At 34.8% G+C, this 22,536-nt stretch overlaps 1 protein-coding gene across 2 annotated transcripts; it reads right to left on the bottom strand.

Annotated features, from left to right (window-relative positions):
* Positions 1 to 1,100: 1,100 nt before the first annotated feature.
* Positions 1,101 to 21,076, bottom strand: LOC128673938 (uncharacterized). Of its 2 annotated transcripts, none has more exons than XM_053752117.2 (5): positions 20,702 to 21,076; positions 13,232 to 13,370; positions 9,044 to 9,161; positions 4,986 to 5,083; positions 1,101 to 4,510 (listed from the first exon to the last, which is right to left on the bottom strand). In XM_053752117.2, the coding sequence occupies exons 2-5, from the start codon at positions 13,284 to 13,286 to the stop codon at positions 4,389 to 4,391; spliced, it is 393 nt and encodes a 130-aa protein (XP_053608092.1). In that variant the 5' UTR covers positions 13,287 to 13,370; positions 20,702 to 21,076; the 3' UTR covers positions 1,101 to 4,388. The 2 variants fall into 2 exon arrangements, with proteins under 2 accessions (XP_053608092.1, XP_053608091.1); XM_053752116.2 differs by having other exon boundaries at positions 4,986 to 5,101; positions 20,702 to 21,069.
* Positions 21,077 to 22,536: the final 1,460 nt, after the last annotated feature.

The following is a 22,536-nucleotide window of genomic DNA, read 5'->3' as shown; positions in this document are numbered from 1 at the left end:
ATTCTGTCATACCTACTCATAACAGATTTTGAACGAAAATCAAAATCTTAAATTGCGTGGGATCGTCGCGTGGGCTACAGAACGATGTTGTTATTTGATCATAATATTTATCAGTTGATACATTGTGCGGGAGTTTGTTATTTTAGTAAAATCTCTATTTACCTAATTTTGTATGGAGACGTGAATTAGTGGACCCTAGGCTCTGACGCCCAAGTGCTGGGAAGAAACTGGCAAAACGCTCCGATGAGAGAGAGACGTGAAGCTGAAATAATCCCAAGGATTAAGTACACGGCTTTTCGCTTTCACGGTGGTCTTCTTAAAGCAGATAAGTAGTATCTGTTGGAGCTGAAACCTACAATGAAAAGAATGATTTGTGAAGCTTTAAATATTGAATATCAATACTAGTTTTCACCCTCGCGTGAATGTTGTTTCGCTCGCTACGCTTCCGTTTCCTGTAACACTCCCGGTAGCAATATGTATTCCGAAATTAAAGCCAAAATACTGAACTGGCGTTCAGTCAGTTCAGCTTTTAACTGTCATTATTCAAATAAGTATGTCTATTAGGCACGAGCGGAAAAAATCATTTTTGTAGGCATTGACCCGATTTTGCTCGAAGCTTGTGTGACTTCTTTTAATAACGCTGATGAGAAAAGTATAGATGGGTTTACACCGTGATGTATAGGCAGTGTCAGACGAGAAAGGTTTTTGTGTCAGCGTCACTGCGCGCCGCCTCATGTCCTATATTTACTATGAAAACAGTTTGTGTGGTCCCTTTAGCCCACTTCCTTCCCCATATCACCCACTTTAGCTAACGTCAATAAACAGATCTGTGATATTACCGTGGCTAGATTTTATCCTATCATACCTATCTAGATAATCTTGAAATGCGGTTTGCTTTATGTTACTATATGATTTTTAAAGTGAAAACTTCTTTAGCGGCGTTGTGCACTTCTGTGATTGGTAAAAAATGTTTAACTTGTGTCAGGACATGTGACTCTGATCGAAAATTTGTAAGGCGTCAAAAGTGCACAACGTTAATATTCAAGTTTTCACTTCTGCCGGTATACTCCCGGAGTGCAACATTTTTTGTTATAACAACAATATCTGACGAAACATTAATAATAACAGCTGGTTTATGTTATTACATTTATTTGAATTTATTTGTGACAAATAATGACATACATTATGTATATAATTATATCGCTAAATATTATTTGAGCGTATGAGTTCTCTCAATTCCTAAATCAGCCAAGCCAGTCAGACCGCGAAATGTGAATGATACCAAATAATTTATAAAATATTTACATTTTTAATAGTACACATATAAAACGAAATTTGGCACAAAGTACATGAGAACAGATTTAACGTCTTAGTAAGATGATTTAAATTCGCATGGATTAGAATTCTAGGAATAGTACAAAAATAGATAGGGGCATACAATACATGCAATGGCAATCGATTAAGTACAAATTTTCACAATATTTCTAACAAATATCGATATATTGTTAAGTAATGAAAAAAATCGACGATACAACAATTTAATATCAATACTAATAAATATACACCAATAAAATATGAGCTATATTATCAGATAGGGATTAAAACAAATGGCCTGTAGTGTAGTCTTCAGTCCGTCCACACAAGCGGAGCACTCCATCTCATATAAAATGTAACTACAGGGTATCTAAGAGACCACAGCAGTGACTAGGATTGCCAAATATACCATCGTAAATCACTGAGGGTGAAATAATGAATAGAGGTGTACACTAGTACCTACACTGTTAACTGTGGTTTTACTTACATTGCAAATAAAATTAAGTGAATGTTATTTAGAATGACACAAAATGCTATTAGTCTTATTTTGCCAAAGCGTTTTCTTTTTCAATGGTCTACATTATTAAACGTAAATTAATAAAAAATGTTTTAAATTCAACAAATAAAACAGAAGAATTATCCGTGGCGATTTTCATGTCTTTTTTTTAATAACACGCATTAATAAAACTCAAAGAAAATAAACAGATTATGCCAAATCTATTGAAAAAAAAATATTTAGTTTATTTCTAATTCAATCACAACTGATTTTTAATATTTCTCATGGAACTTTTGACAACCCTACTCGCAGCTGTGTCATTAAATATACATTAATGTTATTAAAATGCCTAGACTTGAGATAGGCCTCAGTCATCGACGTTTTTCACTCGATTAAAATGTTTACCTTAATTTTGCTAATTGCTAAAAGGTTTTATTTATACAGTGCTTAAAAAGTTGACTATTCAGTCGGGTTCCTTAACGCTATGACGAACTTTAATGAACAGATTTACAACATACAAATTACAATGTATGAATTTTTTGTTAATAATTAAATTATTATTATTTAGTTGTGACATTCGCGGAGTTGAATTGAATTGAAACTTTTATGGTGTCATTGGGAAAAATGATAATATGAGTAGGCTATATTTTATTAAGAAATAGCTTGCATTATTTCGATGTTACATATGCCTTTTCTTCTATCGTCTTGTTTTTTGGAGAATAACGAAACCTTTTTTAATTCATGTCTTCTTAATCTAAATTACATACATTCATGCCTAAATCACAAAGTACCAACAGGGCACAATAAAAAACCTTAAAATGATCCTAATATGATCAAACCATGTTCGTGCACTTCGTACCTATCAAATATTACCTACTTATACAGCTTAAATATTACCGCAGTGATTTTAAATGTAAAAGCTTCTATCTACTGTCATTCTAAGTAACAGACATCTACGATCCGATCGACTTACGTTTATGATCTGTACAATATTTTAGCACTATAATTCTCGAGTTCATAAACACGCAACGTAAACGAAAGATGAAGTTGAAGTGCAAAAGAGATTGTGCCATAGGACGAGAGAGTCGATGTCATTACCCAGATTCTGAAGAAGGCGATATAGCGATGTAATTTCAAGCAGCGCGTGTACCATGCATTGTTTTTTAGTGAAATTACTTCACGGTGTTTATTCTAGGAGTGTTTTCGGGGTTCATACTTATAGGAGTTTTATATTAATGATAATGAATATATTAATATGACTAGGAATTTATCCAATATTTGTTTTAAAATAGGTAGGTATCGTTTTTGTAGTGGACAAAATTTTTAAAAAGCTAAGTACCAAATATCTAAAATTACTGGTATATCATTTCAATGATTAATTTTTTACATAAATGTATAATAATGATGTATACAAAATTGCCAAAATAAAATTATCAAAATGCTACGTTTAGTCACGTTTTATGTCGTTGTCTCTCAAATTGAGCCTTATCCTATTGCGATGGCAATTTCCATTTTAAAAGATATTTTTTCCAATTGACGTTCGTTTAGTTGAAAGATTTTGGTCCTAATTCACTTTCCTCTATTATTTCTATTAACGGGTTTAAATAATGATGAAAATAAAGAAATGAAGCTGGACATTTTACAAAAATACAAAATTAATCATTGGTAGGTGACTCTCCACCAAGGAAAGCGCATTTTAAAATCTATTGTTAATTACGTCCCTCTCAAAGTCTATAGAACGGTAAAGGCACGGTATTGATGTGTATTGCACTTATGGGATTACTTGTCCATACAGACAGAGAGAAGAAATTCTTCTAAATGGTTCAAAACACGCTCTTATCTACGAGTCAAGTAGAGGAAAGCATTTCAAGGCACATACTTTTAGAAACAATAGTAAGTGGTGCAAAGAGAAAGTACATAGCCGCACCACATTTCAGGTAAAATTACGTCAGGTGAATCCAAATTAGAGAGATCGCTAAAAGCGTACCCTACGATGATAGATCTGATAATAGTACTGTGAGTCTTCTAATTGGCTAATCCCGGGCGCTCAGTAACAGATACATCACGTGGTAGGTACCTTTGATACGATTACATACATTACATTCATACAATATAATAAAGTGAATACATACAAATTTATTTCGAAGCTCTTGCAGTTCACTAAAACGATTACCTGCACGTTATCATTATCACCGATTCACAAAGAAGACACTTTCCACAAAGTACACATCTGCGTAGCACACAACGTTTATCTCTAAGTAATTGATTCATTGTCGTTTAGTCCACCGTTAGCTATAGTGGAAATATGATTCCCGTTAGTCTTTTCATGAATGCGGCAAGAGCGATGAAAAGGCTCCTGTCAAAAAACTGGAGGTTCGTTTCTCCTGTCACAGGGGAGGCGGAGGCACGTGCCACGACAAAGGTGTCTGGCAGCGTGGAGGAAGGCAGGAGCGCGGGGCGGCGCGTGCGGCAGCGCGGGCGGCGGCAGCACGGGCGACAGCGAGCCGGCGCCGGAGACGCTGTCGCGCGCCGCGGACGGCGGGCGCTACACATGCGTGCACGCGCCCGCCGCCACTGGTCAGCCGCCCGCCAGCACGTCCTCGGGCTCCGGCGACCAGCAGTTGTCTGACAGCCAGCACCCCACCACCACCGTCACGAACCCGATTAGGAGGGCCAACACTATATACACCTCCGCGTTTCCTGATCGCATACATATGGGTTAATAAACATTATCTATAATCCACACTGCCCTAGATTAATCTTGTGTAAAATAGCATTATTTTATCAATGGCACAGTATTTAATATATTTACCCTGCTATTCATAAAAAAGTTAAAACATACTCGAAGCTCAAATATATTTTCTCTTTGTATCAATTTCAATTATTATAAAGTGCGATATTAACAAAATATATTTTAGCTTAGCCGAGTATATTTTATGTTGTTGTAAGTTTTACTTTAGAGTTTTTTTTTATGAATAACAGGGTTAGTAATTCTGTCTGTTTTTGTTTTGTGATAACTTTTACTCTTTGTGTATGTCTTTGTATATTTCTCTCGATATCCGTTCAATAGATTTGGTAAACTGAGTTACAAAAATTAAATTATCCACCCTCAGATAAGCCGGTGTTTTTATATATTTTTATTTTAATGATATAGGCAAAAATAAGGCTAAATTACCTAATTGTTTTCGGATACCAAGCGGTTGCCGACTGCGCCAGAGCGAGTTGATGAGCGTGGGGTCCCCGCGCGTGCGCCAGTCCCGGTAGCCGCGCCCTCTGGAATACTGACTGAATCTGCGACAAATACCACCAATATGTAATATGCTCTTGTTCCCACAAAAATGCCATACTTTAACAAATAACCGCCATGTTCATACTACGAGGCATATTAACTCGATCATAAATCTATCTACAATAATAAGAAAAAATCACTCTTTAATAAAACAGCAAAATTGCCGAAGATGCTCAGAGCGCAACGCTGGCGCGAAGCCAACCACTTTCAATGCCGAAGCTTACCGCCCATACAGGACTATAATGATGACAGCAAAAAAGCGAAATTGAATTGTTACAACTTTCCGTCCTCAGGATATTTATTGCGATTCGTGCACTTAAGTACGAGTACATAACTAATAATGTGTTCCATGCGAATGCAGTTATAACTACTGTGATAAAATCATGAAAAAAGTTCTAAAGCGAATTGATGGTTTTACAAAAAATTAATTACAGAACATCTTTTATAAATCATGGGCATTGTAAAAAGTGTTACACTTCACAACTTCTATAATAGAAAGAACCTGCTGTGTAAACAAACACAGAAAAAAAATGACATTCAATAAAACAATTCAATTTCGCAACTAATTTATAGACTTACAAGATAAAAATTACATTGTCTGTATTTAGTACTTATTTTCCCTGTACCTAATAACAATAATTTGTATATCAAGGTGTAAGCGCTAAGTTTATTATATATTTTTGTGGTACTTATATACAAAAAAGGTAGTCTGCTAAATAGAATGTCAAATTTATTGTAAAAAGAATATGTATACTTGTTAATATATCGAATTATAATATATACTTATATATATGAGTTATTCTTTTTTATTCAATAAGTATTTAGTTACGTTGGCACCATTAGCCTATGCTAAACTATTATTGGTGTTTAAACGTGCAAGTATGATGTAAAGTTTTAATTTCATGCAGCAGGACTATATTAAAATCATTAATCGGCAACAATAGATGTTTAACAGACAGATTTCTGCTGTGGCTCCTAATTATAAAAAACTTTCTGTAATTACATTTTCCAAGCAATAAATTACTTACGTTGTCTCGTCGCAGCCATTATGTTGCGCATAATAAAATAGTACAAGTGATATTCAGTGTGAATTCTTTAAAATTAACATGAAGAAAAAATAACTTTAAATATCTAACAAAAGTGGTGACTTTTGTGTTATTCAATTTAAAGATCGCACATATTTTACCTATATAGTTCTGAGAAAAATAATATTAATCTTTTCAACAACAAATACCTCTGTGCCCATATCAGGTATTTGTGATCTTGATCATAAATAAAAATATAACTAGAGATAAAAATCTTTTGATTCACAGTAATTTGAGAAAGAAAATTATCAAATAACTGTGAAAAATAAATTCCAGTAATGCTTTTCAGAAATAACCCTAGCAGCGTAGAAGTTACATTTTTAACCATGTTCCGGGCATAACGTCTGATGCATTTTGCAAGATCGTGTTAAATTTAACACGAGTTGTTCTAGACAGTGTGTCTATCTGTATGCTTCACTGAAGTGGAATAGATTTAGAATCGCCGGAAATATAAGCTAGTATGAACAGTATCTCAGCTTTACATATACATAATAATGATTTTTTTTCGCTCACATTTTAATTAATTTCAGCAATGTCTTGATTTCTGCTTCTTGTTTTCAATTTGCACAATATTATTTTTTAGCTCTAAGATATGATAAAAAATATTTAGTAAAATGATATTAATGTCACAGATTTATTTTCGAATTTTAGATAGCAGCTTAAGCGCGCCTTGGAGAGGAGATTGCGGGGCGATCCGATATCTGTCTCGGTTATCGGTTTGTTGTCGTACCTACGTGCTGCTTCATATCCTACATTTCACATCAAATGTGGTTACAAGGTTTCAATGAAAATGTTTTGTTGCTAGTATATTATAGTGAATAACTTTACGACACTTTGAAACAATACATTTCAATATCGCGATACTCCATTATGCTAACAAGTGTATCTCGTTATTCACTTTTTATTCAGTAATATCTTCCTAGTAAAATAATACTTATTCAGTCGCGTTATGAATGAGAATGGAAAATATTCCGCGGCTCGTCCATAGTCGCATTATTTATTCAATACTATATTATTTACAGAAGTGCTGTCGGTTTGTAGCATATTTTTGTATTGGGCAATTTGTTTCATAACAAGATTTGATGTAAGTATGAATACTGCCTAAAACATGCTATGCTTTAATCGTCAACTGTTCTGGGGAAGCATTGTTAAGAGCTATGTAGTAAGTATTATCATGTAATGGAAATCTAGTAACTGTAATATTCAGTATTTTGCAGATTATTCCAAAGCTGCGCAAGTGTTCTAGGAAATTTACTATCTATTGCTTATGTATGAGCAAGAAGCTCCGGTTGTGTACGAAACTCCTCAGATTTTTTAAACGATTTATACTTTCTCACGTAGTAACTTATTATGTCATTTAGTTGCTCAATTATTAGAATATGATATGGCACATGTTCTATAAAATATTTTTCTATTTTTAGCAGCATTCTACCTATATCGAACTGCTAAATCATGTGAGTTCTATGTGATCCGTATCTAACGATTTTAGTATGATAAACTGCTACTAAGTATTATATAATGTTATAAACATTATAATAATGTCGCTTTAGAGAAGATGTAGATGTGATAATGTAGGCAGTCAGTTGCACTGAAATCAATTAACGTACCTAATTCAAATTTCAAAATATATAGATTACTTAGATTCAGTTATTTTTATTTAACAGCATGTTTTAATATGTGTAACATTGCTCTATTATCTGTATCTTTAATAAAGTTGGCAGCATAAGCTATTTCAACATCATGTGCCTTTTTTATACTTACTATGTTCATAACGTACAATGAAATTCCTGCCAAAAATCCTCTATTGTTATTCCTTTTTAATCTACGGAGCATTTCTTTTTTAATACGCTCGAGTTTCCGTCACAAAAAGGTTTTATTATACTGTTATAAATTAGCCAAGCTTGAGTTAGTGCAACCGGCTGCCGTCCCGCCAAGTTTCGCGGATGAGTTTAGTTAGAGTGACATGTCCGGGGCGGGGCTAATGTAATTGCAACTGCGAACTTTACTCCTTTCTTGCTACTAGGATTGTTGGGGACAAATAATGACAGATGCTTAACAAATATTTTGTACGTTACCTAATTAGGATAAAGGTGACAGCACACGTGTAGGAAAAGCATGAACACCGTATCAACTCGAGTATTAGTAGTAATATTAGTCTTTGTAAACGTGGTTGAATGTTGACGTCTGGTTGACAATGAGACAAAAATCGATACAGTGCACAGTTTTAATATGTGCTTTTGTAATCTGGTACTGTAGTACCTACCTACTTATTGTCAACCACATATTCATTAACAATTATCTACAATCTATGATAAATTAGACTAAGTTTCATTAAAGAGCGTTAGCGTTTGTTAAATATCCTCGTTTATTTCGCGCGGTGTGTAACGCATTGCAAGTTTATTGAAAAAAAAAAACATTTCTACAGAGTGTTCATGGATAGGCGCCAATACACGTGTTTGTTTTGTGGTGAGCGAAGCATTACGCTGCCAGGGTTGGGCAGCGTAATGCTTAACGCCTCACGTGTCATCAAACGAGGCCTTAAGGCCCGAACAATTTCTTATTTCATCGCTAAGCTCTGTGATATGCGCCGTTGCTTTGCCATTCGTAGACGGATCAACGCAGAACTACGCAAACATTGTACGATTGTCGATGCACAGTATCGTCTATCTAAAACAACACAGGACTAAACTATCTAAAACAAAAGAGGACGCAACGAGAAAATGGAGTCCTTTATTCTTGATGTAATATTACCTGTCCGTTAAACAGATTTGAGGAGATATTTTAACAAGTGCAAACGCTCTCAGAGTGTCGTGTAATGTCGGTGGTTATAAGGCATGTGAGTGATGGTGGACAGGGTACCTGCGGACGCCGCCGACGCCGGCGGGTGGCGCGGTGCTGTGCGGCACGCCCGGCGGGACCTGCGCGCCGCCCTGCACGCCGCCCTGCACACTGCCTTGCGGCGCGCACACACAACACCCTGCGCATATATTAATCTTACATTACTGCTCGATAGTACTTATCAATCTATCAGTTTATTACTGAAATCTCTCCAAAGTCAAAAAAGACTCAAAAATATAAGATATAAGTTCGTATGAATCTTGGGACTAACTGACAGTAAATAAACTGTGTTAATATCTGAGTGATAGTATAAATATAAAGTGATAGTAATAAATGATAATAGTGATAGTGAAAATAATTTTAATAGGTAAGTATATTACAAATAAAAATTTCAAATTTTCATTAGTAGAATATTTAAACACAGTTTCGATATCATAGTCATGTTATGATATCGAATCTGTATTCAAGTATGAGGGATAAATCCATTAGTAACTTGTAAAGCTTTTATTTTCCACTTTCAACTCAAAATTGTATGAATATAAACAGCGATCTAGTTACATACATTCTATAATATATCAAGCTGTACTTATAGCTTTTACGTAACTAAATTGTGTTGTTATTGAACATAACACAATATAATGTATAGCTGGCATACTTAGCGGAGATATTAAATCACGCTGGCATACTAAGCACCACAGACATGTTAATCAACTAAATCTATGCGGTTTGTAACTATGCATCGTGCGATCAATTGATATATTAATAATAACCTGAATAAATGATTTCCTGAAATTATGTATTCATTTTAATTCGAATATTTTGCTTTGTTTAACATCATTTAATTTAGAATATGACGTGAAAAAGTACCTGTGATGGCCTAATTTCTCAATAGATTTTGATTTGATTTTGCAACATAAAGTATAGTTGCTATAATACACATTGCAAAAAACATGATGGCACAATATGTAGGAAACTGTACGGGATATCTACTTTACATCACATAGCAGGAAGCGGGATTGGACAAGTTTGCGGGAACGCAGCGGGAAACAGAAAATTGAATTAAAGATGAGGAAAAATGCGAATTTGAATCATATATGTTTACCAGTCTTACAGAGTATGCGATAAAATTACTGAGATTTTATGAAATTCACGCGGGCGAAGCCGCGGGCAAAAGCTAGTAAATAATAATAGTTGATATGTAATATTTTCATTATGTATATCTCTAGGAATTACATTTTTGCGTAAAGTTGAAATGACTATAAATCTAAGCTATTTTCAATAAATTACAACTTACTTATCCATATTACAGAACTATGACATTGCAAATGCAATATACACATTCGGATCCCTTAATAAAAACACGGCTATTTTCGGATGAAACACGATCGTTTTTGGTACAAAAGCAATGAAAGAGTTCTGAGCGCCATAAATGATGTTTGTCTGGCGGCCCTCGTCCCTTTTCGTTTGATCGTTTAAGTGATATTGCGAGTATTCGATTACAGTGAAATAATAATTCCTAACGGGATATTCATTTCGGTAGCTTGAATTGATTTAGTACTACTTCAAATAAAAAATATGAAATTGTTTTTCGTTCAACTGAAATCTGTTATGGTATTGGGTAGATTTATCCTATGTATGCAATATTTTTTATATGTGGCTATAATACTCGTATTAGATAAAGACTAATCTTCACATACGTATTCAAGAAGTAAAGAATGAAGTTAGAATAAACATAAAAATCGATTACTTAATTAGTTTTTTATTATTATAGAAAATTTATGAACGATTTTAAATCAAATCATAACTTTGGAAATACTTAGCCATATTCATTTAATTGTTATCTTCCACCGTGAAATTCAATAGACCAGCATAAAGCGGTGAGGAAGAAAGGCGAAAAGACAGCGCCTTTCAAAGTACGACCGCTGATAGAAAGTGCTTAGAATGACGCCCTTTGTTTCATTGTGCAGTAGGTACAGTCAACAAAACAATTAGTCTCTCAATATATTTACAGTTAGATGTAGCTGAATATCGGATCAGGGTGCGATATTGACTGTCGCTTCGATGCTTTATGGTTGAGGAAGAAATCGGAAAAGTGTTCATCTGAGTGGTATTTTATCCTATCAATAATTAAATTAATGTGTTTCTGTATTAATCATTTAGAGAAACAGCGATTATACAAATGACAAATTATCATATTTCGCGACGTGAATTTAATTAAGTTGTGGACTGTACCTATATTTCACTAAATAGAGAACATTTATCTTGCCGACACAAATAAACACTTTATTTGTGTATCTGTCTGTAACTATTTGTTTGATTAATGGAGCTACATTTATCCCAGCCCGACTAGCATATGTGACTACGCTAATATTCCCACTTTCATGTCATCACAGGAAATACTACATTGAACATAAATTATGAAGACTACAACAAGTTGTGGTTAATCACCACATTATTCGCTAACAATGTTTGATGCTACTTTGATTTGAGCAAGTACTCACTAGCAATGTTTGGTGCTACTTTGATTTGAGCAAGCACTCACTAGCAATGTTTGGTGCTACTTTGATTTGAGCAAGCACTCACTAGCAATGTTTGGTGCTACTTTGATTTGAGCAAGCACTCACTAGCAATGTTTGGTGCTACTTTGATTTGAGCAAGCACTCACTAGCAATGTTTGGTGCTACTTTGATTTGAGCAAGCACTCACTAGCAATGTTTGGTGCTACTTTGATTTGAGCAAGCACTCACTAGCAATGTTTGGTGCTACTTTGATTTGAGCAAGCACTCACTAGCAATGTTTGGTGCTACTTTGATTAAGTACATTTTAAGCTTATATAGTTAGTAATATGTAGGTACGCTAATAATGCCCGAGATGCAGTGGAAATTTATGTGCATACTATTATAATTATGAAGTATGTCCGTATGTCTGTCTAAGTGTTATGTACATCTCGGACCGATTTTAATGAAATTTGGTATGAATAAAGGCCCACTGTTACCCATAGGCCGATTTTGCCCCCAAAAATAAATCCCCATAATCCTGCATAAAAGCTAGTTTTAATATAACGTTTGTGTAATTTCAAATTAACTCTACCAATCACACCAGTATCTCTATATGTATATACAACATAACTGAATACATTTATGACTAAAGATAAAAATTGTTACACTTTTTTAGATGTGCTCATACATTATGTTATTGAAGTAAAAAAATACTACGAACAAAAAATATTTTGTTCTGCGCTATACAAAAACAATATTTTAGAAAACACGGATGACCAGGTTCAGGAAATTCGCTATCTTTTGTAGTAAAATGCCTGCCAGATTCGAAATAAATCTTGCGGGTTTATTTTATGGGAAACCCGATAAATTCAGAATTCCTAAAATCATTGACTTTGTTCCAGTTTCCTGTTTATTGATAAAGTTGCGTTATAGTGTGTATATTTTACTATGGTTATTGACTGTTGAATGAATACACTGCCAAAGTATATCCATCTCGTTATAATAAAGGCACTTTTATCACTTGTTGACCGGGAGTTGTTAATTGATTCAATGTTTGAAACATAATAATTGTCTACAAATCGTAGTTCAGTTATAGCATCTGTCTACGAGTCGTAGCTTAGCTGTGGCAACGCTCTACGGGTCGTAGCTCAGCTGTAGCAACAATCTGCGAGTCGTAGCTCTGCTGTAACAACTGTGTACGGGTCGTAGCTCTGCTGTAACATCTGTGTACGGGTCGTAGCTCAGCTGTAGCAACAATCTGCGAGTCGTAGCTCTGCTGTAACAACTGTGTACGGGTCGTAGCTTAGCTGTAGCAACAATCTGCGAATCGTAGCTCTGCTGTAACAACTGTGTACGGCTCGTAGCTCTGCTGTAACAACTGTGTACGGGTCGTAGCTTAGCTGTAGCAACAATCTGCGAATCGTAGCTCTGCTGTAACAACTGTGTACGGCTCGTAGCTCTGCTGTAACAACTGTGTACGGCTCGTAGCTCAGCTGTAGTAACTGTGTCCGAGTCGTAGTTTAGCTAATGCAACTGTCCACGAGTCGTAGCCAAGTTTTTCGTTTGTAAGTGGGCAAATGTAATGCAAAAAAATAAAATCATATAGTGTAGATCAGATCAGAAATTTATTTCCTTACGTTGTCACGTTGTAAATCGTGCAAAATGTTAGCAGCCCAAGACATTGTTGTATCAGAGAATGTGATGTGCGTACCGGCGAGTGCTGCGACGGCTGCCAGCGAAAGGAGGGCGGAGCGGCTGCGAGCCATGTCAGCAGGGCATGCCGCGCAGCGCGGGCCTCGTCATCGCCGCGACATGCCAGCAGCTCCACCGGCACTGACCGCTACCGCAACCTGACAAACATTGAAAAAGATAAATTATTTGCAAGAGTATAACAACAACATTAACAAGACTGTACAGCAACACAGTTATCAAAAAAGGTTGAGGAGTTCCCAAGTCTGGAGCATATCATAATAATGCATTGTTATCTAAACCAAACGTGCACAAAATTTCAGTTCATTCGGTTGAAGATATCTGCTTCAAAATTGATTTATATTGTAAGTTAATAAAAAGCTTATAAAATCATTAAAGGATTTTACCTAAAATTTTACATCTAATTTTGATGATCTTATGTAATATTACATAAGATCAGTATATATATATTATATAGTTATATAGTTATTTTATATTTCAGTACTAATATTGTTGCTTGATTTAATTGTAAATTAAAGTATTTCTGTAATTCTAATGCAGCGTTTTTAATAACACAGTTTACATAATAATGTGTTCATGTCATATTTGCCCAAGTATAACAAAAACTCGCAATACGATAATGTGAAGCCTGAATTTCGACAACGAGGGAACCACAACAGAGTCGCAAAATATGTAATTTAAATAAACATTTTCCAATATTGGATATTCTGAACTTGCAGCGATAAAACATTTTATGTGCATAGTGCACAAAAATATATACCGCGACGACATTCTGTTTGAAAAGTAATTTGTGTGGTATTAAATTAAACTTAAACTTTCAAAGTCATTATCTAGTAGATATCAAAGTTCTTGTCGGACCACAACTATCCATTTAAATTCCTGCTACGGAGTAGTTTAGCGTTGAATTTGGCTGGTGGTATGTTGGAGTTTATTAATGGGTTTCAAATGGGTAATATCTATGCATATCCAAACTGCCAGTCTCCACTATAGTCCTATTAATTTTCGCATACGTACGATGAATTATTTGCGGCAAATTGACTATGTAAATGGATCGTTCCTTCTAATAAATCAATTTGTCAATATTGGACTTTATAGGCGGAAAACAATATGGTAATGAAATGGTTGTATTGTATGTAGGTAGCCACATGTAATGGCTATTATATTGTCGCCGTGGTCAGTCAATCTCAAATCGAATGGGATAAATTTACCACATTCCTGCATTAAATGTATAGATACTGTATTAACATCATCACATCGAGTGTGTTATTGCTAACACTGGTGTAAGATTTTATTCATGTCGCGTAAAAGCATCTGACATGACTTTATCTGAATGTATTAAGGGTATGTGAATACAAACTAATTAGCTGTATTGTTTGTCACATTAGTATAGTTGAATAATTTAAAGCAAGTATAAACTTTAAATTAGATACAGGAATATAATGTTGATTATTTTAAAATCTTCTTTGTATTGGATGTGATGGGAAAAAGTAAACTTTACACTATACAATATTAAAAATGCCTTTTCGAGGAAAAATATGTGTTATTTCTTTTTCATAAACATAAAAAGAAAATGCCAAGAGGAACGACGGAATCGGTAAAATAAATGGTGTGACGTCACCATCAACTCAAGGTTATAATCAAAGTAAAAACAGTGGCGCTCCTCCGGGAACTCGTTTTCACATCACAATATTAACTTGCCATCATCTCAGACGAGGGTATACAACAGGTGGCCTGTATTTAACGGTTATTACAGGCTAACAATTAATTTGTTTGCCTGGTTATGCGCGATGCATGGATAAATTAAAGAAAGTACAGATTGATGTGTGTACCAGTAAATAAACATATCACTAAAATATTAAATATTGGGATCTCAAAAATATTTCTGCGCTAGCGGCTCGACCCGGCTTCGATCGAAAAAAAAGTAGCCTATGTTACTCCTGAATTTTATCTTTATACTTAATATTAAGTAATACTTAATATTGTAGAATAAAAACACACACTATCTTTTGAATCAAACGTGGCCATAAAATAGCATGTAAGTCAAATTGACTTGGCTAACATGTGGATCTATTTATTTTATAAGGCTGTATCAACTATACGAGTACATGTAAAAAAAAAACGAATAAATGTTTTCTATTTATTACAGATAAGTTTACTAGTCTATTTCATAAGATTAGATAGGAAGGGGTCAGACCGACTTGCCCCAATTGCATGAAGGTTTCATTTTGTTACGTTAACTAAAGGAGTAAATGGAAACAAGGCGAGAGGGAGATCTAAAAATAAATGTACGGATTGCGTAAAGGTCTGTATCATGTATAATGTCTATAATGTTACTTACCATATGTTTGTGGATGTGGGTATGGTTGAGACCATAATCCCTTCATATGGATTACAAATATTGAAAAATTTCCTTTATTAAGTATACATGGAGTTATGTATTAATGGTACAGATTCATCACAAACATTTGCGAATCTCAAACGCCACGCTTATCAGTATGATGAGATTATTACTGGAATTGATATTAAACAGTCACAGGTTGCTAGCCCATCGCCTATGAAAAGAATCTTAAATTTAGATTCTTTCCCTAGATTGACTTCTACAATCTGCTCAGAAGGTGAACCTGATGCATTAAATATATTTTTCCCAGACAAGCATGGAAGGAGCCATAAGAAATAAGATAAACGAGCTAGCTATTCGTACCATAATTATTTAATGGCGATGTCGCTGAAACATCGAGAGAGCGCCCATTGTTGCGGGTTCCGGACGCTCCGGGCTCTGACGGGGGTCACGTTGCCAGCTCAAATGATATTCGGAGAATTTGGGTACAGCTTGGCAGATTTAATTGCTCGGCAAACAAGGGTTCTTTGTGGGCCCTGTAGTTTGTGGCGTGGTATTTGCTATCAAAATTATTGTTATCTGACATTAACTGTCATAGTTCGGTTATCTGATGAACATTTTGACTGCTTCGGATATGGCCCCGTTCGGCCCGTCACTTACTTATGTATGAGTGATACGTTTCAAAGCAAACTTTGAAGAAAAGTTACTTTATAACAAAAATCTTTAGACGGTGTTACGTTTTTCATGTGTAAGAAAGAAAGAAAAATCGTAATGTGATGCGAAATCTATTCAGCCATTGTATAAAAAATATATTTTCTTTTTTTTATTATTTATTTAAATTGAGAACTCAAAATACGAATCGAACTCTATCACCGTTATCCGTGGCGTTACAACAAACGATTTAAATTACGACATTGTTAAAAAGCAATGAAAGTGAAACGATCACGATGTTTTTTATAGTGACAATTCTGTCGGAAGTAAAATTAACGTCAATTGTTCTCAAGGAGAAAATAAATAAAATAAGAAAAGGCAATAAAATTCGCGACACTATGATAGATGGAGGCCAGAGTCACGACAATAGACGCAGCGCACTCGCGGCCTCATAACCATCGACTCTAATTTATGGACGGTGCTCTGCCGCCCCTAGAGCCTGGAGACGCCAAAATATAGTTGTGAACCATCGTTAATCTTAGTTATGTCAGCTTAAAGCGCAAAGTGTTTAGTTACAATGAAACACTAGTTACGTGTACCATCTCGTTCAGAAGCTTGATAAATGTTAGTAAAATTGATTTACTTAGCTGCTTACCAAATCAGTTTCATAGAGACTGTTATGATAAGTTTCGGTTTTTATCAGCATTTGTCGTTCCGAAATGTAACAGTGTTTAACTTTAGAATTAATAAGATATAGACATTCGACGAGAAAAACTGCCTAAAAAGGTACATAATAACAAATTATATTAATCTCAGATGTTGACATTAAGCAATTTACGCAGCACGTACATTCAGTTATAGAGAACTCAACGATTTCATTCGTTGAAAAGTTTCATGCAATCATAAATTTTAATTAAGCTGAATCCGTCGTGCTAGCAAGGCACTAAACATTAAATTTTATTAGTTTTCACACTAATGAACTTCTTTAGTTTCAACATTTTTATACCAAAAACAATTTACATGAAAGTACACAATGTCTACTACTTTAAAAAAATGAATATTTAAGCTTTATAAACGAATACCTACCCTACCTAGTTTATATTATATGTGACAGACAGAAAAATATATGTTATAATATCATTATTATCAAATTTTATTGAAGAATCCACATAGAAACCACGTAGAGTACAAGTCGCTCCCAGTTTGTCCAATACCTAACTGTAAACGTCATATCTCCGTCAGTTATTGTGTTATTGTATATAGATTAATAGATTACTAGTACTAGTATTTTACTAGTAGTAATAGTACTAGTATTTTGACTTGGCCCACATCATACGAAGTAGTTGAAAAGCTTTTTGTAACTATTGTAGATACACGGCTGCAGCAGAATGACTTTCAGATGCACCACGTAACGAAATTAAGGTACTCAAACATTTTCACAGCACATTTTAGACGAAGCGTTTTTGTGGGTTGTTATTTCTGTAAACTGTACATTACGCTTTTTTTGAACGAATCAATTCCATAGATTAACAAAAAAGAAAACTAACAAATCAGATGCTTTTTAACACCCCATTAAAGAAGGATTATATATATACGTTTTACATATCTGTGTACCTCTGTGTATCTGTATGTCTATCCGTGGTATTGTAGTAGCCATACGGCTAAACCGATTTTGATTTCTGTTTGAAAGAGATTTAATGTTTCCCACTTCCATTGTTCCGCGGTAATTTTTACCACTTCTCAATATCACATTTTTTATATTTTTGTATATTGAGCATATATGTATTTTCGTCGAAAAATTTTATTAAAAAGCCTACTTCTTAAAAACTTAAGATTTTTTGGCAATTAGAAACATGGTAAATCAAAAAGTGGCAAAGCTACATTATGGTGTAGATCATAATCATTTAGTAGATATAAGTATATAATTATATAAAGACAGCCTTGCATAGTTTTATAAAGCCTCTCAGGAATACCTACACTTTTAAAATATCCGAGGAATTTTCAGAAGGAATCTACACCTTAGGCATAAAATGTCTAGTTTCCTTTGAAACCATATTTTCAGACGTTAAGAGCAGAGTTCGTACCTTCTCCAGAACCCATGAGACATACTTTAGTTTGTCCCTTAATTCAGTAAAATCAATTAAAGGTAAATTTGCAAGAAAATGATTTGTAATTAGTTTAATCCAGATTGGTTTTCAGAATTGCTTCAATTTTCTACTCGAATTAAGTTTCTTATCCAACTAGTAGTCTTATTAATTCATGAAAAGCCGGGCAGGCTCACTAGTCCGTAATAAAAATAATATACTAAGCCGAACAAAATTTATCGTTACTGTACAGGAAGTGTAACAAATTCAAAGAGATGATTCAGCGCAAACTGGCCTTTGTGTGTATTTCAGAATATTTTCCGACAGACATTTTTCATTTAGCAAAGGCTAAGGCATCCTAAAACTTTACGGTCGACACTTTTATATACAAGTCTGAGAAGCGATAATCTAGAAATTATATCAAAATTAAAATCAAAATTACTTTTTCATTTATGAATGTACTTGATGTATTGTTGTATGATAAATGTCCTATCTAATGTAATAAAAAAATCTTGAAATGTTCTTTAACTGATAAGAATAATGCGATTATCTCCTCTCAAAAATTACTTTTACTGTAGCGAAATTTTGTAATACATGGCTAAAACCAAACCATATAAAAAGCTTTCCATTTCTGGGTTTTATCCGAAGTAAACTCGATTTAATCCTTTTTCTGCAAAGCGGTTAAACGTGCCTCACACGCGCTAAAACAACACGGTGGTGGTTCACAATACGGTGGCCCGCAACTGAAAACGTGAAACGGACGGAGGTGTATCGCCATCGCCAATGTCCTTTTTGAAACTCATTATTTTGTATTTCCACTTGTCCAAACAATTGCTGAGAGGACAACACAAGTTACTCATGTTTTTCATTAACTACGCCAGAGTGGAGTTGTAGTTAATTAATATATTCATATTATTATGTAATTATCATAAATCTTGTTTCTAATCATATGATTTGATAAATATGATTAAAATTAAAACGAACGTTATATTTTTAGATCCCCTTATATTTTTGGTTTTAGATTTAATTGAAGAGGAAACAACTATTATAGGATCCAAATGTGTGTGGTAACTATATTGGTGGTGACTACCCACATGATGAATTATCAATTTAATTTATCAATTTCTCGCCAATATATTTAGAATTTATGATAATTTGGCAAAGTTGTAAGTGATAAGATTCTGCTATTTACTTAAACCGATGATAACTATATAAATAAAGCCGTTCATTATGCGGTTTTACGACTTTCGGCGGCCTGTCGTAAATTTCAGCATTTCAGATAACGCAGCAACTTAAACATTTTAGGGAGTTATAGGATCAAAGTAGGTATTTTCCGTAGGCATTTTGCAAAAATATTTTTTTAGAAACATTTATAATTTACGTTATTCAGATTTTGTGTTGTATCTAATGAGAGCACAAAATTGTTTGCAAATTAGCTATTATACTATGAATCATGAAATCTTCAATTTTTAGCATCTTCTTTGCTTCGTAGCTGTAATCGACATTTAATTACCAAGTACCTACATACGTAAACTTATTTGATTTTTTTAAATAAATTTATCGTCGATCCTTTGGAATCAACGCGCTTATTTTCGCAACAGTACATAGAGCGTTGTCATTGTTAATGATGTTTTTACTAAAGCGTTTAAGTAGTTCGTTTGTATGAAACATTATCTCATTAAAAATATTTTATCGGAGGTTTTAGCTTTCGTCTTACTCGAACAATTTATCCAGGGAACCGGATACGCTAACATTGAGGAATTTCCGGCTGGGAATCAAATCCTTCTGAGTATTACCATACCATATAATACTTATTTTGAGTATTATCTTCTTTTGTGGTCCCCATTTGTTAATGACTTTGACTATGTTCAATCTACTTCCTTTAAGATATAACGAAAATGAGCTGTCATTGAGTGCATGGTCACAAATAAATTGTAGAATTTCGAGAGATTTTAGTTGTGCGGAGAAATTGTAATCCACACTTCCATACTTCCTTATTACGTTCTATTTATCCACTCTGGTAGAGACAGAAGAATATCTTCAGGAGTAACATAGGCTACTTTTTTATTATATGGATATCCGCTAGTGACTAGTAAAATAAGTAAAAAATGGTATTATGTGTGTACTTGGATTGTACAAATTAACGCAAGTTTCTAAATTCAATAAAAATTGCCCTTTTTCAACTGAAACGCAATTTTGTTCACATCAGTAAACTAGATTTAGTAGAATAATATTCCAGTAAAGAACCAATTGTTCGCTCTCCCTAAACTCAATTAATTATGTACACATGCTTGCTTTGAGCGAAATTGTATTTCTTGGTGTTTTGCTCTTTGGTGTTTCAGGGATTTGTATTTTTTACATGAAAACAGTAAAATTTAATCAATTTAATAGTACTTACAGACTGGTTCCTGGTAACGATCTATTTAAAATCCAAAAAACTAAGACAGCATCTTGAAATCACGACTCAGCTTTGAAAGCACAAGATCAACTAACATTTTTCATTATCAACTGATCTGCATCTCACTAATATTATCAATGTTTTATTTAAAGCCAGCGGTATACATTTTGAGATGGGATGTTGGTTGGGCCGCGAGGGGCGAGAGTGGAGCGCGCAGGCGGCGGGCGTCGGCGCCGCTGAGCGCCACCTGTCGCTGTCGGCGCGGCGGAGAGCAGCGCGGAGCGGGCGATGACGGCGGCGGCTCTCCAGCGACTGAGCCCGGGCACGTGGGGCCGCCGGGCGCCGCGCCGGCCGCCGCCCAGGTGCACCTGCACCCTCGCCCGACCCCGCGCCGCCCGCCCTTGCTCTCGCCCGCCCAGCCTCCGTCACCGCTGCCGACGCACGAGGCCCCGCTTGCACCCACTTGCAGTCTGTCTGCACGCTCTCCTGATATTAATAAGGCTAATTAAAACATCCGGAAGACGTTTAATCTCACACTCGGTATGCATGGTCAACATTATTACAACGACATTTTTTTTTTATTACTTGCTAGTTCATTGCACTCTTTGTTGAGAGTGATAGCCTCAACGGGGTTACTTGTTTTTATGTTGATTATAATTTACTCACCCACATTTTCCACAATTATAATAATAAAAAATTACTACTCAAAAATTCGAATAAACTATCCACTGTATCTAGCTCGAAGTTCTCACGAAAACGAATTATAAAAATATACTTATTTAATTTAAAAGACAAAATACGAGTATATATTTAAATATTATAAACATTCGTGAAAATAATACTATCATAATTACGTCGCATTGAAAGTTTATGAATCCCGAGAGTTTTGAGCAATACGTAGCGTAGTCTAAACCAGACAATTAGTCTAGGAAGTTTGGAACATCGTGATAAGTCCCGGCTACTGCATCTGAGCACTCACGTCTTCGCAGCGTTAACGAAGATTAGTTATACTTTTATTGTGTTTTTTGCTAATCTCATGACTTGCAATCTTACGTGGTTTAGTTTTAAACATAAATAAAAGAATGATGTTGTTATTTTTGTTAACACAAGAGCAAAATGTGGGCAGTAAAATGCCGAAATTATTTGGAGTAGCTAATTAAGTAATACTTACGTAGAAAGTGTATCAACCAACAGAAGTGATATTATTAAAAGCATTTCTAGTCGAAGATAAGGTGAAAAATCTAAAATCCCGCGAATTCAAAGAGTTCCGTGTTCTCGAACTGAATAAAATTGTTCAAAGACTGTTCTGCACGCCCGCGTTCGCCGGAGCGTATGGGAGTGCCCTAACTTACAGTATCCATTCACACAAACTAAAAAATTCCAATTCGAACTCTCAGTACAACTTGTATATCGAAGTGTAGGTTGGTATGGATTGTTCCGCAGACACGCTGACGTTATAAAAAAATAACGGTCGGCGTCCGCTCCGAAAACGGAAGCTTTTTTCTATTGTTTGTTTTTGTTATTTCTCCTTTCCTTTCGATTCAATCTACACAATTCAATGGGAATTCTAACGTGGGTGTAAAGTATGAAATGCTGGAACTGAATTTTTATTAAATTGGAATCAGATAAATAGATTTACAAATTTCGCGACCGGTTTTGTTCTGTAAAGTAAGATTTATAGGGAATAATAGTAAGTAATTTGAAAGAGTGTTAAATATTAGGTTGTTATTGTCGTTTGAGCTAAATTGACGTGTTACATAAAATCTTGTGGATTATTTTATATATTTATCAGCATCAAAAACACGTGTTAAATGTTTACATAAAACAGTGAACTT

The sequence above is a fragment of the Plodia interpunctella genome, chromosome 11, assembly GCF_027563975.2.
Source record: "Plodia interpunctella isolate USDA-ARS_2022_Savannah chromosome 11, ilPloInte3.2, whole genome shotgun sequence".
In the NCBI taxonomy this organism is placed as follows: domain Eukaryota; kingdom Metazoa; phylum Arthropoda; class Insecta; order Lepidoptera; family Pyralidae; genus Plodia; species Plodia interpunctella.
This window is presented reverse-complemented; position numbering and strand designations above follow the sequence as displayed.